Source organism: Notothenia rossii (assembly GCF_949606895.1).
Source record: "Notothenia rossii genome assembly, chromosome: 5".
In the NCBI taxonomy this organism is placed as follows: Eukaryota; Metazoa; Chordata; class Actinopteri; order Perciformes; family Nototheniidae; genus Notothenia; species Notothenia rossii.
In genome coordinates, this window is record NC_136903.1 from 41509801 (window position 1) to 41530233 (window position 20433).

Consider the following 20433-nt stretch of genomic DNA (forward strand, 5'->3'; position numbering starts at 1 on the left):
TATGGATGAAATGAGAGGTTAATACGTGTGGGGATTTAGACATACTGATGCCTCCTAGGCATCCTCCCTGGACATACAGGGCATCCCGGACGTACGGGGCGTCCTGGACATACAGGGCATCCTGGACGTACAGGGCATCCTGGACATGCAGGGCTTCCCGGACGTATGGGGCATCCCGGACGTACGGGGCATCCCGGACGTACGGGGCATCCCGGACGTACGGGGCATCCCGGACGTACAGGGCATCCCGGACGTACGGGGCAACATGACTTCGCAGGGACACATTTTATACAGACCCGAAGGTTACAACCTGGACGTACAGGATTAGACATGCAAGGATAAACATCAGCCGCGGGGCGAATATACGTGCTGACATGCTAAGAACCACCACCAGTTATATGCATACGTACCAATTGTAAGGTTGGAGAGACCTTTGGATAGCCAGCACGACACTGAGGTTCGGACGAATGTAGGATGAGAAGCGGTTGTTGTAGGGAAGAGGAATAATTACCTTGATTGCGGCAGGTTTGCTTCACCTATCCTGAACGAGCCCTGAAATGCTCTTAAGACACCACCACCAGTTATATGCATGTTTACCATAGGTAAGCTGGAGAGATCTTGGATAGCCGGCACGAGCCGATGCCCGGCGAAGAGGGAGATGTAGACAATGTAATGCGGCTGTTAGCTTGAGTACAATGATGCATGAATATCATACCCTGCTTAACATAAGCCATGTGAGCATGAAAACAAATATATGAGTGCAATATGAGCAGCATGAAATAATATTTGCTTAGGTAAATACTGAGACATGACCCATGATATAGGCAGGGCTCAACGCTAACTTTTAAAAGTGGTTGCCAGGCTGGCAACCAGGCATCCGCTTTTGGTTGCCAAAACTGAAAATACGGTTGCCCTTTTTTAGATACCTTATATTTTAAATAGTTAAGATGCTATACAGTTATACATCAACTTAATAATGACATGTGACACAAGAATGTTCAAATGCTTTACAATAAGTAATTAACGCACTTATTTGAACCTAAGTGGTAGTAAACTTGTCCACCCTCAATTGCTGGTATAAAAAATACCAGTAGTGCTGCTATTGTCCTGTTCTTCATAGATCCCTCACAAATTAATTGAGCAAGTCACTATTTTATTGATCATCCGTTGTCTCCCTTTCAAATGTGGGTTTTCTTGACCTTTGTGCTGACCCCCACCATAGACCCATTGGCCCTTCAGCATTGAAGTCTTGGATTGGCCAGACTAATACATTTCTAATGTTAAATAAATGAAAACCATTCACAGTTAAACATTTGATATTAATTATTGATGCTGTAAATTACCTTTAATATGTCTAACTATATTTAAAATGTGCTACCTTTTTATAGAAGTGATCATAATTTAATGCAACCATTTTCTATGGTAAAGTTTCGTTTTGCACTTTTATTTTGGTAGTAATAAGATCGGGACTCTTATTTTGAAGGAACTTTTAAATATCACTCTTAAAACAAATATGAACGTTTATCTATTTTGGGGTGCACGTTTTGCTGTCCTTATTTTTTATGTTAAAAAGTCCAAGAAGTGGTTGACATTTTTCTGAATGGTTGCCAATGGCAACCTGGCAACCGTTACTGTCGAGCCCTGATATAGGACTAGCTTAATTAGCAGTTTAATTACGCCACGGTGAGACGTAGATGCTGATGTGCTGGTTGGGTGATTAGACTGTCTTCTATCATCTTACATGAACTTCTCTTTCTCCCTGAAAGAAACCCCCCCCCAAAAAACATGGATGGGCAGCATCCGTGGCTGTGTTGAAGCTTGAAACTGCGGTACTTACTGAGCATTGTGCCGGGTAGTAGTTACCCGAACTGCATAACTCCATGCTGTAACGCGTTACACCCGAAGCTGCCTGAAACTCACCTTAACCCTGAACTAAAGGCAACAATGCATAAACGAACTTCTCTCTTTTTCTCTCTCCTTATTCTTCTTCTCTTTCCTCCTCTCTTTTCTTTCTTTTCTCTTTCTTCCGTTCTTTTCTTTTTCTCTCCTTTTTTCTTCATTCTTCTCTTCTTTTGCTTTTCTCTTCCTTGTTCTTCTTCGCTCTTCTTCTTCTCTCTTTTCTTCCTCTCTTTTTCTTCTTCTCTTTTCTTGCCTGTTTTAGCGGTGAGGCGCAGGGAAAGGAGGAAAGCCTGCTGTGCACTGAACCTGCTAGCCGTCTATGACGCACTTAGTGTCCAGTACTGGCTAATGAGCCGGAAGGAGAAGTAGCTTCGATGGGATGTAGCTTAAGCCCTGCCTGCCTGCAAGAGGGTTTGTAGTTGAAGCCAGAAATGGGTGAAGCTTCGCGAGCGATGAGGGCCCGTTCCGCGTGAAGCCGGAAGCGCCGCATTAGAGCGGCCCTGATGCCAGTGATGCTCTCTCTCGACTGAAGGCGTGCGTCAATTGTTTGCCTGAAGTAGCCCCTTTCCATTAAGCCGGAGGAACTTCTGTGGAGCCCGATGTCCTTGTCTTTTCCTTCCGCGTCCGGGTTTGCGGGGTGGCCGGCTAGAACCGCTAGCCAACTGGGGAACGCCGCCTGTAGCTTAATCCGCATGACTGTGGAGCTGATGATTATATACCTGGAGCTGGGACGAAGCCCTGCTGCTGCTTGCGCGTTGACACCTGGAAGACAGCTGATGGAAAAGGGGAGAGCATATATAGAGGGATTAACAGGTGCGATAATTAGGCTTGTGAATGGAGGGAAGTGATAGGTTAGCTTGAGGAGTGGCGCTCCCCATCATTTAGTGATTGGAGCGAGTATTGCCATGACGTGCAATACGAAGTGATAGGTCTTCCTGCCTGAACTTGCGCTGAGCTTCATAACATTTTATACCTAAAAACATAAAAGCCACAATAAATAAATTACAATTATTGTATTTATTTTTACCTCCCGTATTGCTTTCAACCCACCAGCTTTTATGGTGTTGTTATGTCACTAACTGTAAGCTTGTCACATACAGTCTATGGTCACTCAGAGTAACCTACAGTTAATTTAGCTGCTGGAGAAGAAAGATCAGGGGGGGAGGGGGGAGAGAGCTGTTGTTTCATTCACACTGTTTAAAAAACGGTAACAACGGACTATTTTTCTTAGCGGATGCATGTCAATTTAAATCAATACAACTATTTTTTAAATCAATAAAAACATTTTCTAAATCCATAAAAGCATTTAAATTAATATTGGGAGTCATGTCGTTACTTTGTTGAGAATGTGGCCATGTAATAAGCGGGATAATTTGCAGCGACTTGTTCCTTATGGGGAAAATAACACCCGTCATCCAGCCGACGAGGCTCCCGACGAGGCTCCATTAAAATATAAATATTTTTAGTGAATTACTGAGTTTAGGCACGTTAATAACGTTTTAATGAAGTTGAATACAGTATATTCATATGTGTCAGTGATTTCATGTCAATTCGGCGAACATAAACATAAATGATCGTGGTGAAGATGATGATTAATTTAGGATTAAAAATCGAGAGCCGGGCATTTCCTCCCGTTCGTTTTTTTCGACAAACAACATTATTTTTTTAAATAACAACATGGTGATGTTTTGTAAATGATTACATGTCTCTTATTTAACACAGAGTATGATATCCGTGACATATGGATCTTAAAAAAGTTCCGCTGTACATCCAGCGTACTGTATCTGACTTTATTTCACATGAGTTCCAGTGTGGAACCCCACTGCACCCCCTGGTGGATCAATGATCCATTGCAGCTGGCTTCATTATAATTACATGTATCTATCACGGGGGCGGTCTCAAGTCAAGCTGGAGGTTTTCCCTTGAGCGAGGGCAGATCACGTACCAATCACGGCCCTCGCGTTTCAAACTGTCGGAAATGAATCGCTACATCTGTAGATATCCCTGCCCTAATGCCAAAGTAACTGCCAACTCCCCTCTCCTGCAGGGGGGCGTGGTAAGTTGCAGCTCACAGAATCAGCACCCTGCAAAAACAGGGCTGGAAAGAACAATCAGAGCGAAATGAGGCATGGCTAAAATGCAGGATCTGTTTGGTATTTTGAAAAAAAAACTATATTTATATACTTTATATAGGTTTGGCCATACAATATATTGTTCAAATATAGCATGATAGGTCCACTTTAATAATACCATACGTTATAATATATGATATGATAATTACATTTACATTTTATTCATTTCTTATTTCATAGTTTCTCATTATTATTATTTTTATCGCTGATCTTATTTTTGATTTTATTAATCTGTGTGAATCTGTACTATCCTGTTTTTCACTCTCACCCTGTTTCTGTTTGAACTACTGAATTTCCCCACAGGGATTAATAAATCTTATCTTATCTTAATGTATAAGTTGATTTACTTCGATCTACTGTGCTTTGTAAAAACACCCCAACAATATTGCAAAAAATATACTGCATAAAGCAAACTATTGTAAAGGTAAAAGTATAAGCATGAAAAATAAATAAGTGTAAACATTTAGATTATTATGATTATTTAATATATAAAGAGTATATATTATTGAATTACAATTAAGATAAAAAGATTAGATATACTTTATTTGATCTAAAATATTGATGTTTTTTCGTTATAGTAGCCTGTGAAAACCATAACAAATAAGTGATGAAATGCTACAGTATTCAGCAAACACAACTGCAGAGCTGCAACAACACAAACAGACTAAGTTCTACAACACCAAGTTGTCTTTGTGTATTTGTGAATGAAGCGCCATCTCATGGTTAAATCCTGTAATTGAACAAATGGGGACATTTGGCAACGCCCTCTAGCAATTTGGCAACGCCCCCGGCCACTGGGATCCGCTGGGTTTTTGGTTGGAATCCGCACATTGAGTCTTATCTGGAGTGCTACATCTGTAAGACTATTAAACACCTGCACTTTTGAAACAACATCCATAACATTAATCTGGCTGCAATTTAGAAATTATTGATCTAATATATCATATTCCAATCACTTGTACTCTTATTGCACTATTTCACGTTTTTTACTATTTTTCTTTTTGTATTTACTTGCACTGTTTTATTCTGTTGAACTGTTGGAGGAGCCTGTGACCTAAGATTTTCATCGTCATAACTACACTGTAGCTATGTACATTCATTTTGAAATCTACACTGAACAAAAATATAAATGCAACACTTTTGTTTTTGCTCCCATTTTTCGTGAGATGAACTCAAAGATCTAAAACATTTTCTATATACACAAAATAACCATTTCTCTCAAATATTGTTCACAAATCTGAAAAGATCTGTGATAGTGAGCACTTCTCCTTTGCCGAGATAATCCATCCCACCTCACAGGTGTGGCATATCAAGATGCTGATTAGACAGCATGATTATTGCACAGGTGTGCCTTAGGCTGGCCACAATAAAAGGCCACTCTGAAACATGCAGTTTTGCTTTATTCGGGGGGGTCTGGGGGGGTCCGAAAACCCTAGGTTTAACCCTAACCCTAACATGTCACCCATTGAGCATGTTCGGGATGCTCTGGATCGGCGTATACGACAGCATGTTCCAGTTCCTGCCAATATCCAGCAACTTCGCACAGCCATTGAAGAGGAGTGGACCAACATTCCACAGGCCACAATCAACAACCTGATCAACTCTCTGCGAAGGAGATGGGTGACATGTTAGGGTTAGGGTTAGGGTTAAACCTGACTGGTTTTCGGATTGTTTTTGAATGCCATTTTCTTAATGTCTTTCATTTTTGTAAAGCACTTTGAATTGCCTTGTGTTGAAAGGTGCTATATAAATCAACTTGCCTTGCATTGCCCTGCCTTGCCTCACTTGTTAACTTCTAAACGTTAAAGTGTTGTACGAACTGTTTCTGTTTCCTCTGCCAGCTGCTATACTTCATTGAGGTGCACGGTGAGGACAGCTTTGGACCTGCCTCCCTGGCTGTGGCCCAGGCCTTGGAGAGGACCAGGGCCAACATCAAGTGGGTCCAGCAGAACCAGCAGGAGGTTCTGGACTGGTTCAGAACTCACACTGCACATCACACATAGCCAGAATAACAGCTGCTGCAGGGACTCCTCTCCCATATGAGGAGAGTTTTTATGTTATTGTCCTGGACAGAAAGACATATAGATGTGAAGGACATTTAACTACTGATTAAGGCTTTTGATGCAAAATAGTTTAGAATAATTATTTTGGAACCAATTGAAAACTCGTATTTTTTTTTTTTTTTAACCACTTTTGCGATTCCATGTTGAAATGTAGTCATTAAAATGTGATGGTAAGAATGGTTATAATGTGACTAAAACACGATTTAGCCCAGTTTTAACTGTAGACAGACATATGTTCACCTGCATATAACCAAAATATCTCCCGGAGTGCATTCTATACGTTTCCTTTCAACAACCATGATTGTTTTTGATTAAAATGCAATAAAATGTATCCCGATGTTAGTTCCCTACTGTGATAAATGCCAAATTAATGAAGCCTCTCTCATTCATATGTACTGGTCCTGTCCCCGCCTAAGCATGTAATGGACGGAGATTTTCCAAACTATATCCCAAGTGTTCAGCATTGAACTGGATCCAGTTTGGGGTAATAGGAAAGGTGATGCGTTTGACTGCAGAACGACAGCGATCTCTGTCTTTTGCTCCTCTCTTAGCTCGTCGAGCCATCCTGCTTAGATGGATAGACAGTTTCCCGCCCACTCATCTACAGTGGTTGAACGATGTTATGTCCTGTATGAAACTTGAAAAGATCAGATACTCACTTCTAGACTTGCTGCAGGTCTCCCTTGAAAAAGAGATATATGATGTCAAGGGACAATCTGAATAAATAAAGGTTTGAAATTAAATGAAATATACTCAAACAGCAAATTTCAGGAAGCCTGGGGACCTTTTAGAAATGCATTCTTTGAGCTATGACTTCTTTATCCTCTTCGTAAAGCAGACTGAGCTCTGTGTAATTATTTATTATGTTTAAGTTTATTCATGGTAATGCTCTGGGATTTGGTGTCCAGGGCTGCTGGGCCTTCTTAAAGGTTTTTTTGTGTTTTTCTGTATTTTTCTTTTTGTGTTTGAATGTTTTGTATGTCTGTTTTACATTAATGGTTGAATCTTGCAATCTTTACAATCATGAATCACATGTATGTGTAACAAGTGACAGGAACATTAGTTGCTATTATTTCCAGACTGGATGAATTAAAGGGTATAAAAATCATTCATTTGAATATCAGGAGTCTATTGCCCAAAATTGATTTACTTCGGATATGGGTTGTTCTACATAAACCTAAAATCATCACACTCTCTGAAACTTGGCTTAGTAGTAACATTTCCGATAGGGAACTAGAAATCACAAATTATTTGCTTTACAGATCTGATAGATGCAGCAGGGGTGCAGGTGTGGCTATTTATGTCTCCTCTGACCTTGTGACTGAGCTAATTGCTACTTCTATAGAGCCTCTACATTTTGAATGCATTTTTCTTAAAATAATTTTTCATGAAAACAAATGCTTAACTATAGGTAGCATCTATAGGCCACCTTCCTCACCTGCAGAGTCTTTTAACCATATAATTGACACTATCAACTCCATTTCCTGCGGAAATGAAATAATCTTGCTTGGTGATTTCAACAAAAATTGGTTGGATAAATCATCTGATAGAGAGAAAAAACTTTTCAGTAGTCTAAATGTTAAACAGCTGATTAATGAGCCAACTCGTATCACTCTCAGAACCCAATCTCTGCTTGACTGGATACTGGTGTCACACCCTGACAGAATCTTAAAAGCTGGTGTCATGTCGGATTGCTTCAGCGATCATTCAATTGTTTATTGCGTATGGAAAATCAAATTAATTAAACTACCTCCAAAACTAGTCCAAATCAGACAATATAAAAAATGGAATGTTGATTTATTTATTAATGATGTTGTTGCCCTTAATTGGGACAGATTTCAGCTAATACTTTTTGTACAAGATGCTTGGGATTTTCTGCATAAAGAGCTCACTGATGTCATGAACAAACATGCACCTGTGAGAACGGTTAAGGTCAAAGGTCAACATCTCCCTTGGATCAATTCTGAACTCATCAGTCTCTTTAGGGAAAGGGATAAAGCATGGTCGATATATCGTCATTCAAGAACTATAGCTGATTGGGAAGTATACAGGCATCTTCGAAATCTTTTTGTAAAACCAAAACCCGAAATGCTAAATCGAATTACTATAAAGAATCTCTCACATCGGACTTTAAGAATCCCAAGCAATTTTGGACTAAAATTAAATCTATTTTAAATAAATCAGGTAAACATTCTATTAATAAAATAAGAACTGCTGATACAATAATTCATGACCCATTATCCATTGCCCAAATACTTAATCAGCATTTCGCTAATGTATGTTCCACACTACTATCTGACTCCTATTTGACGACTGGTATTTCTAATAGTAACTCATACTACAACAGTTATTTTTCTTTTAAGAAGATTCTACCACCCGAAGTTCATAATGCTATCACAGAATTAAAAGTGGATGGCAGTGCAGGACTCGATGGTATAGAAAACAGGTTCATAAAATTGGCGTCCCATATTCTCATGTACCCACTTGCTGATTTGTTCAACCTGTCTTTGTCCACTTGTGAGTTGCCGACTATTTGGAAATGTGCACGCATCATTCCACTGCATAAAGGTGGCGATTTACTTGATACAAATAATTATAGACCAATCTCTATAATCTGTTCTATTTCCAAAGTTTTGGAGAAAATAATTTATAATCAACTGTCACATTATCTCAATACTTATAATATGTTATCTCCGGTTCAATCTGGTTTCAGGCCTAATCACTCCACAACAATTGCCCTACTTACATTTACGAATGACTCGTACTCTGCTGCAGATGATGGTGAACTCACAGGTGCCATTTTTATTGACTTGAAAAAAGCCTTTGATTTTGTTGATCGATATCTGCTCTTGGATAAACTTCACGGCATTGGCCTTTCTAATAATACAGTGTTATGGTTGAACTCGTACCTTCACAGTAGAAAGCAATGTGTGGTTGTTCATGGAAAACAGTCTGACCTGTTGATCCAACAAAAGGGTGTACCCCAAGGATCAACTCTGGGCCCACTTCTGTTCTCTATTTACATAAATGATTTATCTTCTTGTCTCATTAATTGTTGCGCTCACCTTTATGCTGATGACACTGTCATATATGCATCCAAATCAGATTTTTCACAAATTCAGATCTCTCTTCAATCGGATGTTAATATCTTACAGGACTGGCTATCACACAATAAACTACTGCTTAACAAAACAAAATCTTATACCATGGTCTTTGGTACCAGGCAGAAGCTCAAATCCAAACCTACTGTAGTAATAACATGTAAGGATGGCACTTCTCTGCATAAAGTTGATAGCTTTAAATATCTTGGTGTATGGCTAGACTCTGAACTTTAATTTCCAACTGACTGGAATACTTTACCTGCTGCTATTAGATCTCTTGCAACATTGGGTATATTTAAACATGCATTGTTATCTCACTTGAGGTGTGTTTTGAAGGTGGGGGGGTCAGTGCAATCTCTGATGTTTAATGGGAGTGAGTTCCAGAGGGAGGGGCAGCAATGGAGAAGGCTCTGTCCCCCCAGGTTCGGTGCTTGGTTTGTGTGGGGTTAGACAGGAGGTTGGCTTCTGATGAGTTAATTAAAAGACCCTTCTTTAATACTATTATAATATTTAGGTAGCCAAAAAATATCCACTCTTTTTGACTTAACCTACATTTTATTTCTCCACAGATACTGTCCATTCTGTGGGTCCAGCGTGACAGCTTCCCATGGCTTTTGTGGTGTCTGTGGCAGAGACATCACGTTTCTAAAGGATGTGGCTAACAAAGTCCCTGAGGAAATGCCAACCACTCGTGCACATCTAAGTGCACAGCCTAGCACCAGTGCAGGTACATAGGTTGTTAGTTTTATTACTGAAGAATAAGTATTTATAGAAAACTTGGTTTAAAAGTTTGAATTCTGTTATTATACAAATACATCTCTAAACTATGTGGCTTACCTACTGTTGAATGTGTTATAAGATGTTCCTCAGAAGGGATTGAGGAGAAGACTCCTATTGAACATATTGATGAATGTTTTATTCCTGTGTTTTTTTGTAGCAGGAAGCTCAGCTGTAGAGTCCTTTCAGAAATATAGGGAAATAAAAAAGAGGGAGAGAAAGACATTTTTTACAAAGGGATGGCATAACTCAAAAAATGAAAATAAACAGAAAATAGTGAAGGTATGCAACGTTTTCTATTATGAATACATCTGTAATTCACATCTGGTCACCACTCTCTCATATGAGGTCCGAAGACTTTACTGTATTCATTTTTTAAATGTTTTATTCATTTGCATGTTATTGTCTTTTTGCAGATTTCTGTTAGAGTAATGAGGATGATGGATGGCTGCCTTAAACCCGTGAGAGGGAGGTCACTTCCCCTTGATGTCGAACCTCAATGGTCATGTGAAGAACTGTTGGCTGCTGCCGTAAAAAAGCAGAAAGCTTTTAACCAGGATTTGGAAGATGGTGCCCATGTTTTGTTGTACCCTGATGCGAGGGAGATTACAAATATCCCTGGAACGGACACACCGTTCACAGTGCAGATGTACAAAGAGGCCAGTTCCAGCCCTTCCAACGAATTACGTTTTACATCTGTACTCTTGAAGCCGTTGAAAACAAGTGCTTCTGACATATATTCCCCCTTGTTTAAAGCACTAAACTGTATAATAATTCAAACATAACAGTTGTTCTGTCCATATTTCTTAACACAATTCATTCCACCCATCATGCCTTTCTCTTCGTGGTTGAACTTATGAGGTCAAATGGTCTTTTATGAATAGTGGCAGAATAAACGAAAATTAAGTGTAAAAAAAGCTTCCAAACTTTCCTTCTATTCAAACTAAATACAAATTCCCTTTTAAGGATTGTAATTCTAAATTAAACTTTTTTCTCACAACAATGTTGGTTTGTTGTGCCCCAATGTAAATCCTAATGTGAGAGTGAAAAGGACGGTCAACAATGTAATGTACATTTCACAAACATTTTGTGTTTCGATGTAATCCTTTCTGAATAATCTCGATCCAATAATTCAGGATTCAAAACAACATTCGATGATAGGTACAGACGTAGGGGAACAATTATTTTTATAGTATTAATCATGACACTTTTATTTTCTTAGGTTACACTGGAACAACCTCAAGTGACAAGGACAGTGTGGTCCATGTACATTTGCCATCTGGAGACAGTCTTGCTGACACCTTGGTCAGTTTGGATCTATCGTGGCATTTATTCTTAATGAAGTTAATTTATTTTATTTCAGTCATTTGTCTGTATGCAGGTTTGGGACTTTCCAAATGTACAGAGCACTCCAAGAATGGACAACAGTTTGCCAGGGTCAAATAAAACCTTGTCAACATATTATTTTGTGCCACAAAAAGCAGAATGTTTTAACAGTACAGTAGTTTGAATATATTTGTTGTTTACCTTTATTAGACCTCTCAGACACCCACAACCAGACTAATTACAAATGTAATTAAAGCTGCGAGCAGCGTTGAGCGGGTCTTCGACGCTCCGCAGGCTGTTGTCCGCACGTCGACGTCAGGCAGATGTCTCGAGGACTCGGCCGTTGGCAAACGTGGGAAGTTTCAGGCCGATCGGACAACGTACACAGGAGTTACAGCAGTATCACAAACATTGTGTTTGATGGGGAGTGATCTGTCGCCATGGCAACGGAATTTGATGACACCCCATAATACGCCTAGATGTGTTGAGGGCTGCATCGTTATCAAACCTGTGAAGTTTTGGGCCGTTTGGAGCAAGTTAACTGGAGTTATGAGAGAACCGTGTTTCAAGGCGACCATTTAGTTACCATAGCAACCACATTTGACGAAATCTCAAAACTGACACATATATGTCTCGAGGGGTTGACCGTTAGCACACATGTGAAATTTGAACACTTTTTGAACATTTAAACAGGAGTTTTAGCAATATCGTGCTTAACGGCGAGGGATGCGTTGCCATGGCAACAGCTTTTGAGGAAAACTCACTATTGTCATATTCAGGTGTTGAGGGCCGGACCATCAACTGTCATCTGAAGTGTGGTGCGGTTTGGACGATTTTCCATGGAATTAAGAGAACATTGTGTTTTATGGCGAGGGATGCGTTGCCATGGCAACGGCATATGATGACATCCCCTAATTTACATAGAGCTGTTGAGGGCCTGACCATTAATGATAGTCTGAAGTATGGTGCCGTTTGGACGATTTTCCATGGAGTTATGACAATACCGGGTATTTTGGCGAGGGATGCGTTGCCATGGCAACAGCTTTTGAGGAAAACTCACTATTTTCACAGTGAGGTGTTGAGGGCCGGACCATTAACTGTGATCTGAAGTCTGGTGCCGTTTGGACCATTTTCCATTGAGTTAACACAACACCGTGTTTCATGGCGAGGGATCTGTCGCCATGGCAACGGCATATGATGACACCCCATAATGGAGTTAGAGCTGTTCAGGGCCTGACCGTCACCCATCATATGAAGTCTGGTGCCGTTTGGACGATTTTCCATTGACTTAACAGAACATCGGGTATTTTGGTGAGGGATGCGTTGCCATGGCAACAGCTTTTGAGGAAAACTCACTATTGTGACATTGAGGTGTTGAGGGCCGGACCATTAACTGTGATCTGAAGTCTGGTGCCGTTTGGAACATTTTCCATTGAGTTAAGACAACATTGGGTTTTATGGAGGGGGATGCGTTGCCATGGAAACGGCAAATGATGACATCCCATAATTGGCATAGAGCTGTTTAGGGCCTGACCATCACCCATCATATGAAGTCTGGTGGCGTTTGGACGATTTTCCATTGAATTACGACAACATAGAGTTGTATGGCGAGGGATGCGTTGCCATGGAAACGGCATACGATGACATCCCATAATTGGCATATAGCTGTTTAGGGCCTGACCATCACCCATCATATGAAGTCTGGTGCCGTTTGGATGATTTTCCATTGAGTTAACAGAACATCGTGTTGTTTGGCGAGGGATTCGTTGCCATGGAAACGGCATACAATGAGATCTCAGATTTCATGTAGAGCTGTTGAGGCATTCACCGGTGATATAAAAGTGAAGATTGGGGGACGATGGGACCGTGTCCATTGGAGTTACAGCGACACCGTGTGTTATGGCGAGGGATCCGTTGCCATGGTAACGCCATATTAAGTAACATCGGATTTGACGTAGAGCTGTTCAGGGCCGCAGTGTTAATCATCATGTGAAGTTTGGTGGAGTTCTGAGCATGTCAGTTTGAATTATGACATCATCGTGTTCCATGGCGAGGGATGGCCTAGCATCGAGCGAACGCGAACTTTGGCGCCAAATCACGGCTGCGCCGTGCGAAAGAAAAAAAGTTCCGTGATAACTTTAGATCGCCCAAAAAAGTTCCGTGATAACTTTAGATCGCCCATTTGTCGAGAAGCTAACCGACGAATTTGGAGTCGTACGGATAAATTCCCTAGGAGGAGTTCGTTAAAGTGCGGAGGACGAAAAACGCGATAAATCGCGTTTTTTCAACGCCAAATTCAAAATGGCCGACTTGCTGTACGTTATTTTATACCCCTCCAAGAGGCTTTTTTGCTCGTCTCCGCACCCTAGATATGTGTAGCGAGTTTCGTTGGTTTACGTGAAAGTTAAAGTAGGGGGAGTTAACGTTAAAAACGGTAGTGGGCGTGGTCTACGCAATTTTTTACGCAAATTTCCGGTACCAATTACACATCGCTATTTTCACGACTTGTGATGCGCATGCGAAATTTGGTGAGTTTTCACATATGTTGCGGGGGTCAAAAGTGCGCGCAATGTATTCAAATAATAATCAGAAAAAGAAGAATAATAATAATAATCGGACCGATATCAATCATGTTTATGGACGGCCTAGGATGGCGTGGGCTACCTACTGTCATGATTTAGGCCACTTTTGCCCGTCTTTTGCCCTGTTTTGTGTGGGTTTTGCATGGTTATCGCTCGCGTTGCGAGCGACTAAATTGATCCTAAATTGATCCTACCGATATCAATCATGCGAGTCGTTTTCCCTGTTTTGTGTGTGTTTCGCAGGTTTATCGGTCGCTGCGCGACCGATTTCAATAGGGTCTTCGCCGACCTAGGTCTCAGACCCTAATTATACCATGTAGGTTTGAATTTGTGAACATGAAATCAATAAATACCTTTGTGTGCTAATGACACTGTCATTAGATCAACTGCACTTATTTCCTGGGTAAAAATAGGATGGAGCACCAACCCCATTCCAGGAAGAGGTCCAATCTGCCCCGGGTCAGAACAACTTCTATAGGTAAACGATGTTGACAGTTGCATCGTGACACAGTTGTGTGGTGTGTATCTTTATCTTACATTTGTTTGTTTGTATAGCCTCCAATCATAGTGGGTAACATTGCCGGGAAGTAGAACAATTATACTTTCATACATTTCCAAATGACACCCACAACATCTGACATCTTAGTGAAGACGATACAAAAAACACCCACAAATATTTTTCAAAGATCAGATATTGTTTCTTGCATCCATTTAAAAATGTTTACAAGGATTGTGCAGGAGTATGACAAAAGTGCAGTTTAGAACCCAATGTATAAAAAAAACAGGAAGAGGATCGACATCCTTTTGTAAATATGACTGTCATGCATATATTATGTATTTGAAAATAATTATTCAACTGTCTTCTCACTGCAGCAACTACAAAAAACGTATCATTATTGATAGCCAGTCTGAGCCAGAAGACAAAATGGAGCAAAGGTATTAATTGTTACTATTACCACTTAATTTCTCTATTCTATACTGTAAATCTTATTACTAGCTTCATCATTTAATATTAAAATACATCACTTTGTCTTTCCCAGCACAGAATACCTGACTGCGGCACACATTGTTGCAAAACTCTCTGCAAAAAGAACAAATACATCTTGCAGCAGTTTCAATATTAATAGAGCCAATGTGTGGGATGGAGCAATCCGTGGCTTCAAAGGTGCCTCATTCGATCCCTCTCAGTAGTAATATTCATCCCGCTTCCATCACATTAGTATGCATAAAAAGTGACAGGTCACACCTCCCCCATTATGCAAATGAGCTAAGTCCCGCCTCCCCTTTGATTGAGGTGTGAGATCTCAAGTAGGTGTAATATCCCAAGTAAGTGTGATATCCGTTGATAGGAGGAGGGTGATGTGTATTCACAGGTGTGAAAAGCCCCCACTGTTGCGCCTTATGGTGAATAATACACAATGTTTCAATCACATTAGTATGCATAAAAAGACAGGTGGGCCCGCCCCCAAGTGTGTGTGTGTGTGTGTGTGTGTGTGTGTGTGTGTGTGTGTGTGTGTGTGTGTGTGTGTGTGTGTGTGTGTGTGTGTGTGTGTGTGTGTGTGTGCGTGTGTGGGTGTGGGGACCTTCACTCCTGAGCTATACACAAGTTATTGAGCCGTTTCCGCTCTACATCCTGAACTCCTCCCTTCAATGCAATGCACTTCCGTTTTGGCGGACTGGGTTTGTTTTGCTAGCTAGCTCCGTTGTGGCGACAAAGCACTGATATCGCAGAGACAAAGAGGATATAACAATTACAACATGAAGAAAAGTGGTTCGGGAACTACGTGTGCGGTAGTTGGTTGCAATCACTCGAGAAAGCACCTGAACGAGTGGTTAGATAGAGAGTGCTACGACCACAAACCAGCACCCAGCACCCAGCCATGTTGTTCATTAAATACAGATAAACACAACAAATACTGCATGCATTGTATTTTTTAATATTATATATGAATATTTTCATAGTGATGTAATTGTGTGGGCTGCTTTTATATTTTAATTTGTAATACCTGTTAGGATTAAACATGTGATCTTTCTTGTTGAAGCCATTTCTTTAGTTTCCTCTAAACAATGAATTCATTCAGTGTTATTTATGTACAGTATGAGCTTAATATGAATGATGAACTGTGTTAAAAGAAATTGTAGCACTCTAAGGAACATATGAAATGCAATAATGCAATAACAGTGCAATAATGAAATTAAATTACATCAAACTTTATTTTCACTCAAACAGTACAGGCACATATGATATATCGCACAGCATAAAGAGATCATGTAAATTGTGCATTATGTAAACAACAGACAACTGTTGGCTCCTGTGGGCATGACCTAAATAAGGCAGTTTATTTTGGTTTTAAAATGCTGAAATATTTACTGCAGAACTGTAACCTTCCCTCAACAAAATCGTCAACAATTTTCGGGAGCATGTGGGCAAAGTAGAATGTGCGCAGCCTTATGATATGCCCCTGGACAAAGTCTTGGTCGTAGGGTACTTCGATTTCTAGGTGCTCAGTTTTGTTCCAGATCACCAACTTGGAGTGCTGAAGCCCTGTGCAGTGCATCCCAATTTGTACCTGCATATAGTAGCCTTTTGGACCATTGCAGGCAATATGGTAATCTATCCTATTTCCGTTTGCCACAGTTGTGATTTCACAGTTCTTTGTTGCCAAAAATTCTGCAAGTGACTTGTTTCCCAACACAGGTGATTTGATCTCCAACAGAATGTCTTTGTTTATCACTCCATCGGGAGATGCTGCAAGCCACGGATCCTTGTCGCACACCACTAAGCCTTTGGTTTCAATGCTGTTGCCCAGAGTTTCCAAATAGTCCCTTGCAAGTTCCTCCCCCTCCGCTCCTTGACGGGTTGCAGCATTGCCACGGAAAGATGGGTGTAAGTGTTCTGACAAAAACTTGTCGGGCGCCGTGGTTGAGCGAATGGGCACCTTTCTAGCTGTGCTCGCTGTGATGCGCACTCTCCGCGCATCATGCCAGACCTGTTCTTTGCTCTGTGCTTTTGTAACCTTCTCGATCTCCTCAAGCCGGGCTGTGGACATGTTAATGTACTTATCATAGAAGGTTCTGCATTTTACACAAGCCAGTGGTATGTGGTGCTCATCATGGGTTAGGAGATGGAGGTGTGGACATGGTGTTGGCTCGGTGATGGAAGAGGTATCAGCATTAAAGCAGAACTGCAGGAGGCTATTCCCAGGGCAATTGAAAAGTTCTGCCATTGGTGAGGCAAGTGTGTTCTTCCTCCACTCTTCATGAGTCCTAAAGAGTGTCACCTCCTGTGCCGGTTCTGGAGTGGTAGAGGATGGCTGTGAAGTTGGTGGCGGCTGGTAGAGATCCTTCCTGTTGTGTCGTTTGAAGCGCACATACTTCATCTTCCTCTGACCAGCATTTCTTTTAGACCCAGCATTCCACTGGTTCTGTCTGTCTGTGCAGGCAAGCCCGGTTTTCCCCTGTCTCACAGCATTTTCTACCTAGAGAGATAGAGTAAAAACAGTGCATAGATATTATAATGGGTTCACTGCAAACATGTCATATGATATAATACATCATGGCATACACACACTTTGCACTCTAGCCAAGTAGCCTATGATGTAGTTCGGATACCAACAACAAAAGACATAGGCCGAGGCTACAATGGTCAAATAACCTAGTTACCTTCCACAGGATCGCAGCTGAGTGGGAACAAGATCTCCCTGGTCCAGCAACACACGTACATCCCGCAGTTTTGACTTCTCCAGCTTCATTTAACAGCACCCAAGCATTATGCCACGCATTGTTCAAACACTGGCTAGGCTCTACCTTTGCTTTTAGATAAACAAAACGATCATGTTTGTATGACATGACACAACCAACTTTGTTGCTGTGCAAATATTGATATGCCTCGGAGGCCTTCAGACTGTCCATTGCTTTTCCATCTATTGCCATGGATTGAACGAAGTAGGAGCAAATTTTGCTGTACGTTATGCTGGGCCACGTCGTCATGTTATCCTCCCAGTTTTGCACTGAATTCGGGTGGGGGAGAGTAACGCCATCTCCAGTCAAAGAAGTAGAATCGTGTTCCCAAGCTAGCATCACTGTTAGCATCGAAATCGCTGTGTTTACACCAGTGCCCGTCCGACTGTTTACACCGGTTTACACCGACAGACGCTGTGCAAAAGACTTCCGGCGGAAATGAAGTGCATTTGTGTAGGGTTATGGCGCTACCCGTGGTTTGTCGCGTAAACTTGTCTATAGATGCCTGTCTTAACACCCCATGGCCCTGCAGTCGGCCAGAGGCTGTAAAAGTCCTGGAAAGCAGGCAGGCACCTCGTTTGAGAGATGACTGTGTGTGTATTAGAGAGCCTGAGGAACCACATTTTTACGCCCATGCTTGACTGTTTATCCGTGCACTTTCAACTGTATACAATGCAACACAAAAAATGCCCAGTGCTGCTAAGAAATAAGTTCAGAAAGCTCTGAAAGCTCTAACAAAAGTAACTCTCCAGGTATTTCAGACAGAGTATGCGGATTCGGTCTGATCAGAACAAAGAAATCACCTTTTGCCTTCCTAGTCAAGAGTGTTGATTAAGTTAGTCTGCACACACTCCCTTACTGTCACACTTTCCTCTTACTATGGCCAGTGTCTGTAAAGGTGGGGCGACTGTCTCCCCCCTTCCTGCCATCTCTCTCTGTTTCTGCTGATGTGTAAAATATACAAAATAACGTTTTATATACTTACTCTCTTGTTAAAAGGCGATGAAGTTTGCAGCGTAAGCCAGCCATCAGTGTTCTAGTTTTAAGGCTTTGCATACCTCAAAGTGTGTCTAAAAGTATCTTGGCAAGAGAAAAAAGAAGGCAAAATTCGCCTCGGCCATTAAAAAGAAACCGAATTGCTGCTAAGAAATAAGTTCAGAAAGCTATGACTCCAGTGGAACACTGTTAGAGTCAAAAGTAACTCTCAATGTATTCAGACAGAGTATGCAGATTGGTGATCAGAACAAAGAAAGCACCTTTTGCCTTCCTAGTCAAAAGTGTTGATTAAGTTAGTCTGCACACACGCCCTTACTGTCACCCTTACCTCTTCCTATGGCTGTCAGGCCTTTTGGTGTGTGTGTGTGTGTGTGTGTGTGTGTGTGTGTGTGTGTGTGTGTGTGTGTGTGTGTGTGTGTGTGTGTGTGTGTGTGTGTGTGTGCGTGTGTGTGTGAGCCTGGCCCTGCCCCCTCCTCCCCCCTTCCTGCCATCTTATCACTAGACAGAGGGGGGGAGGGGTTCTCTCTAAAACACAGTGTCTGTAAAGGTGGGGGGAGACTGTCTCCCCCCTTCCTGCCATCTCTCTCTCTGTTTCTGCTGATGTGTAAAATATACAAAATAACGTTTTATATACTTACTCTCTTGTTAAAAGGTGATGAAGTTTGCAGCGTAAGCCAGCCATCAGTGTTCTAGTTTTAAGGTTTTGCATACCTCAAAGTGTGTCTAAAAGTATCTTGGCAAGAGAAAAAAGCCAAAATCCGCCTTAGCCATTAAAAAGAAACCGAATTCCACGTTTTACAAATGAACAGACACAAATGCAGACTTGACTACTTGGCAGTTGATTAAAGCAGATTTGTCCGTTTTCATCTCTCAAAGGTTTTGGTCCTGTTCAACACTGGGTACAGAAATATATTCAATATACAGTCATTTGCACGTAAAGATTTTTTAAGTTGTAAGCACTTAGAAATATACATTTGATTCTATTTAAAGTGGCTCTAGACAACTTATCATAATGAAGTAGTTGATCGCACAAATTTGTAATGGATGTAAAATAAAGACGACATTAGCATTTAAATTGGCTCCCTATAAGACTCGCTTTCTCTATGAAATTATGTCTGGCTCTGAGTAGTGTTCCCCCTTTCACAATAAAAAGCCCAAACACAATACTTTCTGAATCACTGCAGGAAGTAATGTGCTAAAATGCAAATTCAAATAGCTTGCAGTAGCTCCCAATTAGTTGAACAATTGGAAAACCGCAAGGACTGTGGAAACACCTACTGGCAAAGGATTGTGGATGCAAATTATGCAAAGAGGAAGAAAAAACTTTCTATCTAAAGCTATATAACACAATCTACGTATTGACAGTATGAGTACAGCAAAAACAGTATGCATGTTGATGCAAACGAAGATGTTCAGTAAACGATCAATAAAAATCGAAGGATCCAATGTATTTTTAAATGGAGCAGAAATAGAACTAGCCTCCCAGTTTCAAGTATATTGAACAGGGAGTGTCATATTGGAATCACACTTGACTTTTTAAGAAACATATCCAGAAAGTATCCAATACCATTAAATTCAACTTGCAACATTTTAAACAAATTAGACCTTTTCTTAACTGTCAATGCTGCAAAGTCATACCTCCACTGTATGATTGTATCCCACATTGAATACTGTTTTACAAACTGGTCGTTTGCTTGTGCCACACACCTGAAACCCATAGAACAGCTGTTCAAGAGAGCTATCCAGGTGTTTGACAGAAAGCCACAGTCATACCACCACTGTACCATCCTTGAAAATCACAATTTCTTGAGTTTTT

At 40.9% G+C, this 20433-nt stretch overlaps 1 protein-coding gene across 2 annotated transcripts; it reads right to left on the reverse strand.

Annotated features, from left to right (window-relative positions):
- Positions 1-16075: 16075 nt before the first annotated feature.
- Positions 16076-18922, reverse strand: LOC307041089 (uncharacterized protein). 2 transcript variants are annotated; one of them, XM_079684424.1, is made up of 2 exons: positions 17544-18922; positions 16076-17359 (listed from the first exon to the last, which is right to left on the reverse strand). In XM_079684424.1, exons 1-2 carry the CDS (start codon positions 17970-17972, stop codon positions 16220-16222), a joined length of 1569 nt encoding a protein of 522 aa, XP_079540550.1. In that variant the 5' UTR covers positions 17973-18922; the 3' UTR covers positions 16076-16219. The 2 variants fall into 2 exon arrangements, with proteins under 2 accessions (XP_079540550.1, XP_079540551.1); XM_079684425.1 differs by having other exon boundaries at positions 16076-17355; positions 17544-18580.
- Positions 18923-20433: the final 1511 nt, after the last annotated feature.

What these genes read in the sequence shown, in the direction of transcription:
- LOC307041089 (XM_079684424.1), bottom strand. Translation starts at nt 17,972, where the DNA reads ATGCTAACAGTGATGCTAGCTTGGGAACACGATTCTACTTCTTTGACT. An exon ending in CAGCTGCGATCCTGTGGAAG is followed by an intron (nt 17,360 to 17,543) that starts GTAACTAGGTTA and finishes CTATCTCTCTAG; the next exon opens with GTAGAAAATGCTGTGAGACA.